The sequence below is a fragment of the Chamaea fasciata genome, unplaced genomic scaffold (assembly GCF_029207755.1).
Source record: "Chamaea fasciata isolate MVZ Bird 193981 ecotype frontalis unplaced genomic scaffold, bChaFas1.0.hap1 SCAF_2, whole genome shotgun sequence".
NCBI classification, from domain to species: Eukaryota; Metazoa; Chordata; class Aves; order Passeriformes; family Sylviidae; genus Chamaea; species Chamaea fasciata.
In genome coordinates this window covers 103,353,515-103,369,130 of record NW_027094087.1, presented here as the reverse complement: position 1 = coordinate 103,369,130, position 15,616 = coordinate 103,353,515, and the positions used below count along the sequence as shown (strand labels likewise).

At 40.3% G+C, this 15,616-nt stretch overlaps 1 protein-coding gene across 1 annotated transcript in view; it reads right to left on the bottom strand.

Annotated features, from left to right (window-relative positions):
- Positions 1 to 3,206: 3,206 nt before the first annotated feature.
- The window catches only part of PDK3 (pyruvate dehydrogenase kinase 3), a 54,906-nt gene continuing 42,496 nt past the window's right edge, over positions 3,207 to 15,616 (bottom strand). Inside the window, exons 8-11 of the mRNA XM_066176961.1 lie at positions 15,353 to 15,454; positions 14,638 to 14,748; positions 9,476 to 9,589; positions 3,207 to 8,431 (exon numbers count right to left, since the gene is read on the bottom strand). Of these exons, the coding sequence (XP_066033058.1) occupies positions 8,288 to 8,431; positions 9,476 to 9,589; positions 14,638 to 14,748; positions 15,353 to 15,454 (471 nt within the window). The 3' untranslated portion in view covers positions 3,207 to 8,287. The remainder of the gene's footprint in view (positions 8,432 to 9,475; positions 9,590 to 14,637; positions 14,749 to 15,352; positions 15,455 to 15,616) is intronic.

Sequence of the window (15,616 nt, the reverse complement as noted above, 5' to 3'; positions counted from 1 at the left end):
TTTAACAGGATTAATCAAGACAAAAACGTTCCATTATCTCAAAACAATTATTCCTGTGCCTAAGCACATGACAGCAGGAACGCTCAAAGGGAAAATCCTCCTTGGTGGCACCAACCAGGCTGCATGTGCACAGCAAGTCTCACACACATTTCAAATTCTAGAAACAGCTTTGATAGAATAAATTATGTCCTCTTCAGCACATTTTGTGGTATTTTTTTACTGTATTCCTGTGACTCTCTAATCATATTTCTCTACAAACACTGGTTTTCCATAAAATAAAGTGACTGTGAACTGCAAAGGCATCATCTGCTCAGTAAGAGCAGATTAATTATAACCTGCTCTTTACAAGTCACCAGCTCTGATTACCAACAGGGGATGTTATTTTAATGTTCTACACACCATACTGGGCTCCAGCTTTTTCATTTCAATCCTAACACATTAACCAGTGGGGATCCAGTTACTTTGCTACTTGGCCATACTTGAGATAGTTTATATCATCACTTTAAAAGTTAATGAGCTTCATTTTTACCAGTGTCCTAAGCTTACACTTCTATGGTACGTCATTAAAAGCCAAATGCCAAAACAAAATGGGAAACTATCCCTTGGGGGAAATTTTCATTTGTTCCGCTTATCCCCCCTTGGTTATCTAAAAGGCCTCTCACAAATGAGTGCATTTATTCCAGAAAAGAACCAACCTAACATTTTAAATACTCATATTGTTCACATGTGAACAAAACTGCATAAAGCCCTATCCTGTGTAAGAACTAACAAAATTGCCCCAGAATAGCAGGTTCCAAATTAAATAGAATTCAAAAAGCATCACAAATCTTGGGTGGTTTGTTTTAATTTCCTTTTTCCTCCTCAAGAGAACCTTTTCTTCAAATGACCCCACAGCACAAACCTGTATCACTGCCACAGGGAGAACATGAAGAACTGTCAGACAACACACAAGCTCACAGTTTGTATCTCTTGAAGAAACAGAAGAAAAAATAATGCTATGAGGTCAACCACCTCTATTCTGACACCTTTAAGTTTCCACTTTGGAAAGTCAAATCAATTTGTCATTAAGAATGTAGAGCTGAACCACACAGGAGCTAATTAAAACCCAGCCATTATGCAATGAGTGGTGGTGGTACCATGTCATCAGCAGAACTGGCTCCAGCCATTCTGACCCGAATGAAATTGCACCCACAGAGATATCTTGCACCCAAGATACCTTCTTGCATGTTTCACCCAACTGTTTACCAAGAACCCAAAGTTGAGATTCATGACATATTTGAGCACTAACCACAAGACAAAATGCATTCCAAAAGACCAGAACAAAGCCTAACTAGAGTCTCTTCACCCATCACAAATGGCTATTTGTGAAACAGGTGGTAAGTGGCAGCCTTGTCCAGTACAACACGCAGGACCCAGCAGTTTTAGCAGGCAGTTTCCATGTGCTGCATCACATTGACCACACACGCCCATTCACTGCAGGGACACCTGGATCTGAAAACCAAGAAGGAAGAATTGTTTCCCTGGGGGGAAATCTTAACCTTTAGTGCAACAACAGACAGAAACTACCACACAGCTGTGACTCACACCTGGCACACAGAGAGCCAGGTTCCTTTACCTCAGCGCAAACCTGACCATGCCTTGCGTGTTGGACCTCCACCACCCCAAGGACCCCATATCAACCATTCCATGTCTACAAAGAGATTTATTGACCAGAGGGAGAAGAGCCAACTGGATCAGGCAGGGGAGGTGCTATGGGGCAGCCTTGCACACCCACAGTCTGCCAGGACTGCCAGCTTCCACAACACATTAATGAAACTCCTCCGAAAGCTTCCAAACACCAAAACAGTCAACATGTGACCTAGAATACGGGCAGAACTGAAGCTTTCTTCTGAAAATGATCTTTTAAATCAGTGTATTGCAGGTACTGACACATTTATTAATTTCAGGAAAAGAATCCACAGTGGTGGATCACAAGGGGAATCTTTTACAATGTTCAAATGCTGGCTCCAGCTGCACACTGGCAGAAGCACAGCGATGTGCCTGCTGCCTTTGAACTAGGAGACACATGAGGGGAGTAGCTTGGGCCAAAGAAATACAAAATTAAGCAAGTCACCAAGATGCAAGAGGACTTTGGGATTGCTGTGACACGATTTTTAAATGGCTGCTGCTCTTAGACAACACACAGCAGGCATTATTTACTACACGCTGTGTAACTCCCAGAGAAGATGGTACAAAAGCTTAAAGTAAAAACAGCCTCTGAGCTGGATCATGAATATAAACTGATCTGACATTAAAAAAAGTTTATTTTTTCCTGTCAAGCATGCCTGACACGTTTTATATGTCTCACTTCATTTAAAAACTGCCTACTGCAAGAGTTCCTTCCACTGAAAACAACAAATTGAAGCACTGAGTAAGTCTACAGCCATCTAAAAAAGGCATGAATTGTATAACGAGAAACTGATCCCTTACTACAAATTGTTCTCCCACATATGCCTGTGTCCTAAAGCCATAAATCTTCATTATACTGCTGCTGCAACTGTTTGCTTTATCTTCTACAGGCAGCAACTGTCAAATATGCGGTACATGCTGACACATTTTGCAATTTTGAGCTACTTACTTAATTAGCTACTCAGCTCCTGTGAATACCCCGTCACAGCAAATGGTAAGCAGTGAGAAAGTACAACACAGATTTCTTCTCAGCTGAAGTTTTAAAATAAATTCTTCATCTGAAAGAAAATTATCTCAGTTCCAGCAAAATTCTGGCCATCTGGAGCCTCATTTATTACTTAATAAGAAAGCTAACGAGCCAAACAAGACGGGTCCCCAAGCATTTTCCTGCTCTGGAATTGCTTGGTAACAAACTTGGATTTTTTTCATTTTCTTGAATAGCTTAGGAATGCATATAAAACTTCATGAAACGCTGAAGAAATTTCAAGGTAGAAGCCTTGGGTGTTATGTATCTGTTTCTAACAGCTATTTTGGCTGTCAAGAATAATCTGAGAATTAGCTTTTGGGAGGTTTATACAGCAGAAAAAAACCCCAAACCCAAAAGCTGCTCATATGCTAAAATTCCTCTTGAGCTCCCAAGTGCAGCTCTCTGAAGGTGTCCCTCTGTAGCATTTGAGAAATTGACCTTGGACTGCCAAATCACAAACTGAGCTCCATAGTGGGTGAAACCAAACGAGTCCCTTAAAAATGTCAACATGTAGTTTTTATGTCCTTTTATTTGTCAATCAGGGAAAGAAAAAAGGAAAATAAGAGAGTACACACAAGTCAAATACACAGGCAATGGACTAGACACAAGACAAGTTACAGAAGATTCAAAAATAAATTTAAAACATTGCCAAGTAATCTCATGACAAATTACCTTCTCACTCCTCCATTACAGGGTCAGTAGACTCAATCGATGCCACCTCAGAGGAAAGGCACCACGGGACCACTTTCCCTCATGGAGGCCAAGTGCAACTCAGAGCAGCTCACCAGGACGAGCTGCCCTGTACCTGACTTTGGGAACAAAGGGACTTCATTTCCACCCACATGGCAAACTCATCACCCCCCAGTGCAGGGTCAGCACACCCTCCTGTGAGGTGAGCCAGCCTGCAGGTCCCTGAGGACAATCCCTGTCAGTGCCAAGAGCATCGAGGGCACTGCCTGGAAACTGCCTCTGCCTGATGTGATCTACAGAGGGCATGGATTTCAAAGGACTGTGTCCAACACCTCTTGGCAGTGTTCAATTCAAAGGAAAAATTCAATAAAGCAATTGACACCAGAAGGACAATGTCAGAATTATCATACACTCATCAATCCTTCTAGTACTACATGAAAACCCCTCCAGATTTAGGAAGCAAACAAGTTCTCTATGCTGATTTCTGAGGACTTCTAAGGCAACATAATACTGCAATTAAAGCACATGAACTTTAAATTTTCTTTTTTATTTTTAATTAGAAAGCCACTTCAGTTACACAAATCTTCATGGTTTCAAATTAATATCAACAGCCTGAGTCCTGATCCTGAGAACAGATTCATTTAAGTGGCATTCTTCTCATACACTGTTGACTTGTGCAAGTATTTGCAAGACTCAGCTCTGAAGTCACTACACAGTTTATAGCTACGTTCCTCATTTGTGGACAAACTCAACCTCTGAAGTCAGTAACACACTGTTCTGCCACGTGCCATCACATTCTCTTAACTTCAGCAAAAACACATTTACATATGTTCATCCATAGGCAGGTGTGTATGCCAGGAAGAAGCAAGGAAGAGCTACCAAAAACCACAGCAACCCGGAAACAAGCCAGGAAAGGGAACACGGTGCAATGGGGCATGGTTATCCTCAAGATAAATACTAACACTGAACATTTAGGCTGTTTCCTACAGAATTATTTTCATTAATCTTGAGCACTTTTGCAGCGCCTCACGCACACGGATCTAGAGGTACCTATTAATAATGTGAGGAGGGAGGAAACCTCTTCCATGTCAATGAGGTCAAGATATCACCTTAAGCATTACATCTGGGTGGAGGTGAACAGGAAATTGCACTAAAGATCACTCTTGCTCACTTCTTGGAGAAAATGAACAGCTGTTTCAAAGCAAATGCTACTGAGGACAAAGAAAAGAATGCTACCCAGTTGCAGCAGTAAATGTAGCCTTTCATAGCCAAAAAGTTGCCTGAGTTTTCCAAGAACACTACAATTAATATCCATATTCTTTAAGCATGTGCCAATGGACCTGCTTTAAACACTGCCCAAGAGGTAGCACTGACTGCAGGAGGACAAAGACTCCCTCTGCACTCTCCTAAGTCATCACAGTCAATTACAGGCAAAGACTGCACCTGAGTTGCAAAAGAAGCGTTTTGGCATCTTCTGAATATTTCTCATCAGGTGCAGACTCTGGAAGACCCCTTATTGCCTCGAAACAAAGCCTAGAAAAGCAGGGAGCACAAATATGTACATGATTTGGAGAGACTTCTATATCTATTAATATTAAACTAGGCAGGGGATTAATAAAATTACATTCAGGACACATCAGAAAAATGCACAATGGACAAAAAACAAACTATTTGTTACACTATGACATACAGAAGTTGTTTGTAAATTCTCAGGAAGAATCAAGGAGCAAACATCTCTCGTTCAGTTTGTTAATCACTAAACACAACAGGTAAGGAACATTTTCACTGAAAACATTTTTTGTATTTGTGTGTCCTGTAAGTCAAGACAAGCAGATTGCAATGACATCAGCAGGCCATAACGCTGAAATTCATAATAAGGAAATATACTTTTGTATCATCAGAAAGTTTGGAATTAACAGCCCCAAGATATTAAAACATAGTTATAAGAGATTCTAATCAAAGGTAGAAGTAACTGAAAAAAAAGAGTATCTGTAGTTAAACCAGTCAGGTACATTAAAAACCTGGCCATGCTCATTTTTCAGGCACAGCCACTGAAAAACCCTCTCCTAATTGCAGCAGCTGCTCCTGCTTGCTAAAACAGTTTTCAGACTAATACTCCCTATGTAGAAACGTGGCATAAGGACAATGAGTGGAGAACAATGGATGGCACACCTGAGATTGCCATTAAAGCACAGGCTGCCTGGACTAGGTTAGAGAGAAGGAAAGTTGCTCCACCCTGCTGCTTTGAGGTGTTTGAACAAGCTCAGGGCTCTTAGAAATGGGCATCATTTCAGGGGAGTTCAGTTTTCAAGTACTGGAGCACTCCAGTCCTGAAAGTCAGACAGTTGTTTTAGTGCATCAAGACGTGACATCACTCATACACCATAATGTCCTCCACGGTATCTTCAGCTTTTGTTCACAGTTTCCATGGTTCACTCCCCATGGCTCCTGTGGCCTATATTCACCTCACGAAAACAAGTCCCATATGTCAGCATCCTTCCTTCGCCTTCTGTTCCCTCTCCTCCTCATGTATAAGGAGACAGCCAAAAACAAGTACCAGGTCAGGATTTACTACTTCAAAATACAATGTCTAACAAAAGCTGAAACTCAAGTTTCTTATGCAGGTTACCTTATTCCTTGGAATGTTTTGGGTAATGTTCTATAAAAAACTGACCACATGCAACTGAGGAAATACTAGTTTCATCACAGATTTCTATCTTTAAGCAAACTCTCCTCTGCAATTACTATAAAACATACACAACTTGAAATAATTCTAAAAACAGTAGGAAGTTACAGGTGGGGGCAGAAGATAAATGACTAAATTTTAGAGTAGATGTGACTTGCAACCAGTGTTTCAGGCAAACCATTCCCCTGGTTTCACCCCAGCAGCACAGCTGTATTGCTTGAACAGCACAAGCTGTCCTTGCAGCAGTGCTGGGAAGTCGCTGCTTTGGAGCCACACACTTCACAGCCTCACCGTGCCCTGCCATGATCCTCCAGCCAGGCCAATCCAGTGTGGTTTGGGAATGGGAGGGCCCCATCAGCCCCCTCCTCTTCCTGCCTGCTGGCAGCGGGGGCTGAGGGCAGCACTGCCCAGCTGCCCAGTGGGGACAGCCTTCAGCAGCTGCTCTGCAGGGAAGGGCAGCAGCCCATGGAGACAAGGATCCGGCGCTCCCAGCTGATCCCAGTCCCTGTGTGTGGGAACAGCCACGGGACGAGCCCTGCGAGCTCATCCACTGCCCACACCAGGTCAGGAACTCACTGCAGCAGGCAAGGCAAGAACTTCCGACTCCTCAGAAATGGGGCTCTATGGAGTTTATTGCTCAAAGCACTTTATAATCCTTCAATGAAATGTGCTATGAAGTGCAAAGTACTATTGGTAAGTCAAACTAAGATTCTTTTTCTTTTTTTAAAATACCTAGGAATTTCTCAGCATTTCCCTAGTAAATCAGTTCTTTATAAAAATAAATACGGGGAGGACAAAAGGGACAGTTCCCCCACAATTTTAGTAAACAAGTTTCATTTTTCCATGCTAAAATCTCTATTATCTTTCCAAAAAATATCAAAACACCTAAGAGAAATTGAGGGTGCATCAGAGCTGCTTACAACTCATCTACTTTATTGCCACAACTAATGTATCACCAGAACTTCTAAATTTCACAGGTTTTTCTGAAAGGCCAAAGTATCAGAAACAGCATTTGGCAAAGACTTTGTAAAGAACAGTTTTCTAATAGTCAGCAATGACCCTTACAATAAATTTAAGGGGAAAATACTTGGGATTTTTTCATCTTTGATATTTTTAAACTTAAACCAGGTACCGGCCACATTTTGTCCCTCCCATTTCTACTGCATTTCCAGTTTCATGTACTTAGACCAACAACACGTTCCAGAAGCTGGTGTACAACACCTTTATATACACTACAAATTCAGATTACCAGACTGTAGTCAGACATTGAATGTATAAATAACTTTGCAAACTATTTACAGGTTTTATACTAATCAGATTTCAAGCAACCAACACTCTTAAGGCAAATTCATTTGTATGACTGGCTGTCTGGCCTCTCAGTATTTCTCTCCTCTCTCCAATCCCCCTAAAATGATAGGCAAATAGGAAATTGAATTACCTCTGCGCCATACAAACAGAATTTCTTGTACGGAGAGATCATCTAACTACTTAGGAGCTTTCCTCAAAACAAGGAAAAATGCACAGAAATGCATTTCTGTGTCAAGAAAATCGTTAAGGTGCATACCAAGAAGTGGAAGTCCTACCGTCTTATAACAACACAACTTTTGTATGCACATGACAAATGGGTTTGGGAATTTGGAGAAAGCATCAGTTTAAAGCTGCACAACCCTTTTTAGAACTAGGCATTTATAAACTCACTAGAGATAAGATCTGAAGAGCTCAAAGGGATTTTCTCTTAGGGGTGACACTGTGCAATACAAAATGCCGCAAACAGTGGATTTTTGAAGCACACGTTTAACTACATTAGAATTTTTCTCTTACACCATATTGCTGTGCAAGATACTATTCACCACTTTAAGGGATTCTGCACATCTCACCAATCCTTATGTTGGAATAAGAATTGGCCACTTCAAATAGTATCTTTTTGTTACAACTTTGTTGTGTTCCTAAGTGCAATCACAGTGCGATCCCTTTTGTCAATGCACGACTGAAGCAACCAAGCATATTCTGGTGAAGTACACAGGATTCACATACCAAACGTGCTCAGTGCCTTCCTTTAAGTCCCAATCATCACTTTGTTCTTAGTATTTTTCAATGCCCTGATTAGGTCTTTGTTTGGAAGTAATTAGCTACTGTGGTTTGAAGGATTTTGGAACAAAGCAGAGACTTTATACTGAATGCAGAGGTCATCTCCAACCGAGACAAAAGGTGGAAAACTATCGATTAGCTTTATATTTAGAAGCATCCCTTGGTTCACTGCTAGGATTGCTCCAGTCATCTGCTTCAGGTGTGGTCTTGTAGTGCCGCCATGCTGACTTATTAAAAACGGGAAGTCTTTCAAATGATTCACTTGAAAGGGCCTATGGAAAAACAAAAGCAAAGGTTAGGTATCATTGGAAATACAAGAGCAAGGTGATACTCTGTGGAGTTCTACAGTTACAATTTCTGTGCCCGAAGACTGTCGCAGTTATCCCAGAGTTACAGGTCACAGCACTACTTTGAAAGTACTTGAGCTGTGATTAGTAGCTCTAGTTATATTCAAAGTCCCAGTCAAAGGTAAAAGAAAATAACAGCATTGAAAAATATTTCCTTTCTTTCCAGGGAGTGGTGTCTACACAGATACCAAGAAAAAGGTGTTTGGTCAGAAACATTTTAGTGAGATTTGTCGCTGACATAGGAGCAGACAGCTACTCCCAACATTTCCCCTCCCAACACACTTGGGCTCTGCCAGCACACTGACCTGTGGGGGCTGACCCAGTTCAGTGTCCTGGGACACCTTTTTCCTCTGAGAAAGGCCAGACCATTTTCCTCCACACACACACACACACGCAGAGGATCAAACCCATCAGAAGCAGAGGAGTCCACAACTCACTTGCTACATACAGCAAGGCACAGTGACAGTGCAAAGCCACAAGCTATACGCTCTGCTGTTTAAACTCCCTGATGGAATTCAAGCAGTGTCAGCCTTTAGCCCCTGAGTAGCCTGGGCTTTCCCAGAAAATGACAACAGGATCAATACAGTCTATAGCATCAAGAACTACATAGAATAAAACATATTTACTAGTCAGGAGCTGGCCAACAGTCTTCTCATTTCTATTGTGGCCAAAACTTAAAATCAAAAAGCATTAACCAAAATTATCTCTCATTACAGTTCTTGCAAGATTCACCACTTATGACAGATTAACAAAATGCAACAATCCAAGACAGGACCGAAAAGAAATCAAAGCAAACAAACTAGTATTACTGCCAGATGTAACCTTGGGGTTTAGGATTTTATGTAACTGATTTAGGTAAAAATGTCAAAGATAGCAAAAAAAATTTTGAAAACAAGCTGCAGAGTGAAAAGAACCTGTTAAAAACAACCTGCACTACATTACCAGTTTATAAAAGGGTGAAATTTATACCTTCAAATAAATAACAGCATCTGAACCCACGCCTTCCATTGAGTAGAGTTTAAGGTCACCTTGAAAGTACCTCGCATACAGACGAGAAATTGGCAATCCATAGCCAAACCCAGCCTGCAAAAACAAGAGAAAAAAAAGGAAAAACATGATGAAAAGTTAAAAAAAATGCAACAGATCTCTGCATTAGTTTAAAAAAGACAGGATGTCTAAATTTGTGTCAAATTCTTTTTGAAGCTTTCCTTTATTTCTCAGCTTATACTCTTAGGTCATATTCAGCCTTTTGAGCAAACTCCTTGTTTCCTGTACATTAGCTTTTAGTACAAAAAGGGCTGAGTCCTTTGCTAGAACTCCCTTGCCCATTTGCATTTTCTCAGAGGCAGCTAGGTGCAGCATACCATACATGCTGCCTGCAACCAGCAAAGCAAACCAATGCTCTACGCAGTTTCCTTGCTGCGACGACCATTGCTGCAGTATTGCATTCTTTCTTTGGTAAGAATCAGAGTTTTGACAGAATATTTTTTCTCCTGCAAGCCTATGATTATTATCTCAAATGTCCCCACACTTAGGAGACTACACAAGAAAGCCAGAGACAACTCTTGTCTACCTCATCTAGGTCACACTATGAAGTGACTGCTGATGCCACAGAGATCAGCAGAGTCCTGCAGAGGAACACACACACTAATACAAGGCAAATTACCCTCTCTGTTTAACAAAAGATCAGCATTCCACAGCACTGAAGGATCTCCTGAGGACTGACACACAGTACAGTCCACACAACTTTCAAAGCATAATGGACTTGATGGGTATGAAGTTTAGATTTAAATTGACAAAACTAATATTCATAACCATGCCTGCAACAAGATCAATCACTTGGCACCTCTTCCAACTCTCTCCTGTAAAAAAACCTTCCAAGTCTCTCTCACTGGAGGCAGGGAATAAGATTTTGCTCAACACATGGCTCTTTTCAGATGACTGGCCAAGTGCTGACAACCACAGTGGTTGGCCATGCACTCAAATCCCACCTGAATTTTTCAGGACTATCCAGTGCAATAAAGGAACTATTCCAAACACACAAACATTTGGAAAAGAACTCAAACACGAATACAAGGCAAGGTAGTAGCGGTGGACTATGAAAAAAATAAGACACTTGTAGCTTTCAGAAAACCAATAAATTCATTTCACAATATTTCTACAAAAGCAACCTGACAGAAAAGTGACAAACATGCCCTGAATTTTATAAACAAAGATGTAAAATGATACAAAAAAGAGAATGCTAAGAAGAAGGATTTGCATGCATTATGTACAGCTAATATGTGGTATCACTTCATAGGAAATCCCTTGAGGGAAAAGTGAACATTAAAAAACTTGTACTAAATTATCCATCACAAATTCTCTTGCTGTCATCTACTACGATATCTTTTGGACTTTTTTGCCTTGTTTTTACAGAATTCTAAATTTAGTATTAAATTGGTTAATAGTTGTTCATTCAGTTCTTCTGAGCAAAATGAGAAACAAATGCCAAATATGCCCTCTTCACACACTGTTTGTCATAGTTATTAGTGTCCATTAACAGAGTTAAAACAGTTGCTTAGCTGCACTTCTCCCAATGTCATGTTTTAAATTTCTCAAAGAGAAATTTCATCTCCCACTAGAGATATATGCATCACTTTCAAACGCCTGGCCTTGAAATTTCAGAGATTTCTTTCTTAACCTCTAAAAAATTGATTTGACTGTCTTACAAAAAAACTAGAATAATGTCAAAAGCTGACTTCCTTTTCTGGAGACTGGACAATAAATACATTACAGTAATTATAAAGCACAGCGACCAAAAAGCAACTTGTGGACAGTCCATACCCCAAGGACCAGCTCAAGTAAAGGGCAGTATCAAACAATACTGAAAACACTTTATACTTTCTTCAGTCCAGAACTACCCCTCCTTAAAATTCTCTTTGTCTCCTGTTCCTTTATGCTCTGTGCTAGCCCACATCACTATTTCATACAGCCCTCTTTCAAACATTTCCTGTCAGCCTCTGTGTGCTCTGCCTTTAGGGTGCTTTCCAAACCAGGTAACTTACAAGAAATACAGAGACAAGAGACTCCAGATGAGTACCTTGTGAAAGCCTGGCCTTGCAAGGGTCTATTTTGCAAAAGACAATTAACAAGAGGGGTTTACTACATAGATCTCGACAGTGCTTGACCTAGAGGAGAGAACAGTTCCTGATAGCAAATCTGCCTTGAGAAAGGAAAGCTCCTTAGGACAAACTTATCATTAAATGTTATGGTATGCATTAAACAAATAGGAAGTTATTACATTTCTGTGTTACTAGCATCAACAGATTTAAATTAAAACTAATTTAAGCCACGTTTCTGCCGCTATAAACAAATGCTGTTAGAGAAAATCATTAAATTCCCTAAGAAAACCTACTGTCATTAAACATGACCATGTGTTTTAATGTATACTCTATGTGCAGTGCAGATGAACCCAAGACCTGCTAGAATCTGAATGCTGCCATGGAAACAAGGTTTCTCAGCAGTATTTAAACATTTGCAAAGACAGGGAGCAAAAATTTTCCCCGATCATCAGAAGGATAACCCTCTTCCACTGCCCAAATTCCATGAATGTTTCATAAATTAGACAGGGGATCATATCACAAGGGGAAGAAATGTTAGAACAGAAAAATATGTCTATTTACACTGCAGCCCAGCTTAGCTTAGAATATCACCTAAGTCGAGGATGACACACTACCAACCTTCTGCAGCACTGTAATTCTTTAGTGGTTTGGTCTTCGGCAGTAAGCAATAAAGAAACTCCTTCTGTATGGGCATCAAAGAGTATTTATGTGGAACCTTTCTGCTGAACCTTCTAGACTGACATATACAAAGCATTCCATAATTCTTTTTATAACTGGATCTGGTGTACAACACATAACTTGTCAAACTTCACTGCTAAGTCCTTGTGCCTGTTAGTGGCAAGATATGGCATAGACTCACAGTTTGTGACTTTTTTCTTTCTGCACACACATATAAAGAACAGAGCTGAACAGCTTTTCTCAACATTCAGTCGTGTGCAGGCATTGGTCAGACTCACAGGGCAAAAGCTGCCAGACTCACAAGAGAGGGGGATCCTTTGTAAGTCTGACTACAGTGGCACAGAGTGGGAAAGGAAAATAAAGCCTGAAAATGGAATACAGAAGAAGAATACCAAGAATAAATGCCACAGAATCAAAGCAAGCAGTTTGGAAGATGAGGAAGTAAACAAAGCAATGCATTGCTAAAGATGCACCGAAAAAAGAAAAAGGAATAGTGTCAGCCCTAAGATGAACACATTTGACAATCAGAGCTACAAAGGAAGAGACAGTTTAATAGTGAATACAACCAGTAATCAAGGTATAAGTTTATCCTGAGAACAAGTTTCAGGAAATCCTTGTAGACTGATACGGTAAATTGCTGATCAAAAGTGAGACAGAACAAAGGCAGATTATGCATCAAGAGAGATTCTGCCATTTGTGACAAAGAAAAAAAGCTTGTATTTGAATTACAGCCTGTTCTCTCTCACTCACCACATTGAAGAAGATTTTCTATGAAAAAGCAGAAGTTTGAGACACAAGACTGAGACGTGCTGTAGAGGTAAGAGCTGTGGAAGATCAGTACCAAGTCAGAGCAGACACAGGACTGGGTTTCACACCTCCCACAGTGCAAAGGGATGCAATGCACTGCCATGCCACTATGGTACCCACTGTGGACTGAGGCAGCAACATAAAGACTTTCTGCTCATAAGCTAAGAGGAAATTTATTACATCTGAGTCACTCTGAACTGATTTTACCCTCAGTTTACTGTTAAATATTTATATCCAAAATAGTCACATGGACAAGAGAGAACAGCTCCAAGCTGTGCCAGGGAGGCTCAGGCTGGACATCAGGAAGAATTTCTTCACTGAAAGGATTGTCAAGAATTGAAACTGGCTGGCCAGGGAAGCACTGGAGTCAGTCACCATCCCTGGAAGCATCCAGGAAACAGCTGGACATGGCACTTAGTGCTGTGGTTTAATTCACAGGGTGGTGTTTGCTCAAAGGCTGGACTCCATCTTGGGAAGTCACTTCCATTCTTAACGATCCTGTGATTCCATACTCTGCCCCACATTCTATTATCCATCTGAAGGCACTTGAAGCACAGAAGTATCAATAGGGGAGGAAAAAACCCAATCACTTAGAACATACTAGATGAGAATGCTCCTAAGCAGGGAAAGGAAATTTCTTAGAGAATCAATTTCTCAACAGGCTTAGAGATAAAGAACTGCATCAGAAGCAACAGAGATGAGAAGAGGCAAAGTGCAGTATCTGTATTAATTCACTTACTGAAAACCAGTGAAGTGGAACAGTAGCTATACCATTTTTATCACAATGAGCCAATATGCAACTTAGTAAAACAATTTAGAAATAGTATTAAAATACCATTAAATAAAATATTAAAATATTTTTCTAAAATCATGCTTGCAAAAAGAATCGACACATTCAACACTGAAATAATTTCCCTGACTAAAAGAAACTACGGGGAATTATTTTTTATTTGAAATATGGCCCTGATACATCTCAGAAAGGAGTATCATATAAGACATTTCCAATTAAATAGGAATATACCAAATATGTTCATAGCACATGCAGGTTTGGGAATATTTTTTGATGTGTTTTTACAGTCCGTAACTTACAGAAAAATGATCCTCAAGCTTCAGCATAAGCTTATGCATTGCCAGAAGGTGCTTCTCAAGTGCTGTGAGCAGTGTGGCCCACCTTTTTAATCCATTTATGATAGGAAACTTAGACTAACAGTAATTTATACACCAAAGAGGAGCTCATTAGGTCATTCACCTGCTCAGTAATATAGCACTAAAGATTCTGCCCATTAACCTGTGAAAATACTGTGCTTATGCAGATTTTTTATGCTTGTTTCCAAGAATGTAATGTCAAGACAAAGCAAAGTAATATTCTATTCTGTAGACTAAGTGAGGATAAAAGAATTCATTTTCTCCTGTTCCACCTGGATAAACTTGCTAATGATAAACCTTTTCCTCAATGGAAAACCTGATCCAGCAGATTGCAGTGAAGGGAAATGTAAAATCATAGTGGTGCAAAGGGACATTTAAACACATATTGCAATTGCTTACCAAAGGCACAGCCCTCGAGGGCTCCAGACTGGGCCTGGGTGCTGTTGAGTACATGTAGTTAAACAATCTGTCTATTTTTCTTAGAGGTACACCTCCACCTTGGTCACTTATCTAAGGAATGAAAATTGAAGAGTTTTAAACACGAGGTTCAGACAAAAACCCACAAAACATCAAGAAGCATTATCTAAATTACTTTAGAAATACTAAACGAGCAGTTAGGGGCTTTGGGGTTGTCTGGTTTGGTGAAAAGAAGGCTGAGAATGACCTTGCCATGGTCTACAGCTTCCTGAGAAGGGGAACTGGGGAGGGAGGTGCTGATCTCATCTCCCTGGATCCCATGATGGGACATGTGGGAAGAGTTCAAAGCTGCAACATCAGGGGAGGTTTAGAGTGGACATCAGGAAGCATTTCTGGATGGGAAGGGCAGTGAAAGAGCAGAACAGGTTTCCTGGAGAGATGGTCAATGGCCCTAGTCTGTCAGTGACCAAGATGCATTTGGACACTGCCCCAACAAACGTGCTTTGACTACTGTCAGCCCTGAAGTGGTCAGGCCGTTGGACAAATGTTCCTTGTAGGTCCTTCCCAAATGAAAATATTCTGTTCTAATGAACATAAAGCAAGTGACACAATAATTAATTAGCTTTTACAAATTAAAAGTCATATTACTCTAAACCTAGTGGGTTTGCAAGCTGTGTATTTTTTTTTAGCCATTTACCTTAATAGATAGATCTTCTTTCCCCAAAGTGACTAAGGTTTTGATCGATGGATAGGCTTCTTTCTTACCTTCATGCAATTCCACTGTAGCTCTCATTGAATTCTGGAGATAAAAGAAAATACAGTCTCTTTGATTCTAACTTTAACATTTAAGCTTTTAATGGCAAGTTAGAACTTGAAATTATTTTGCAGCATCTGCTCTGTCCTAGAGTTGTGTACAAGGTAGAAAAGGCTGTATTTAACACAAATTCAAGTGCCATCTAGT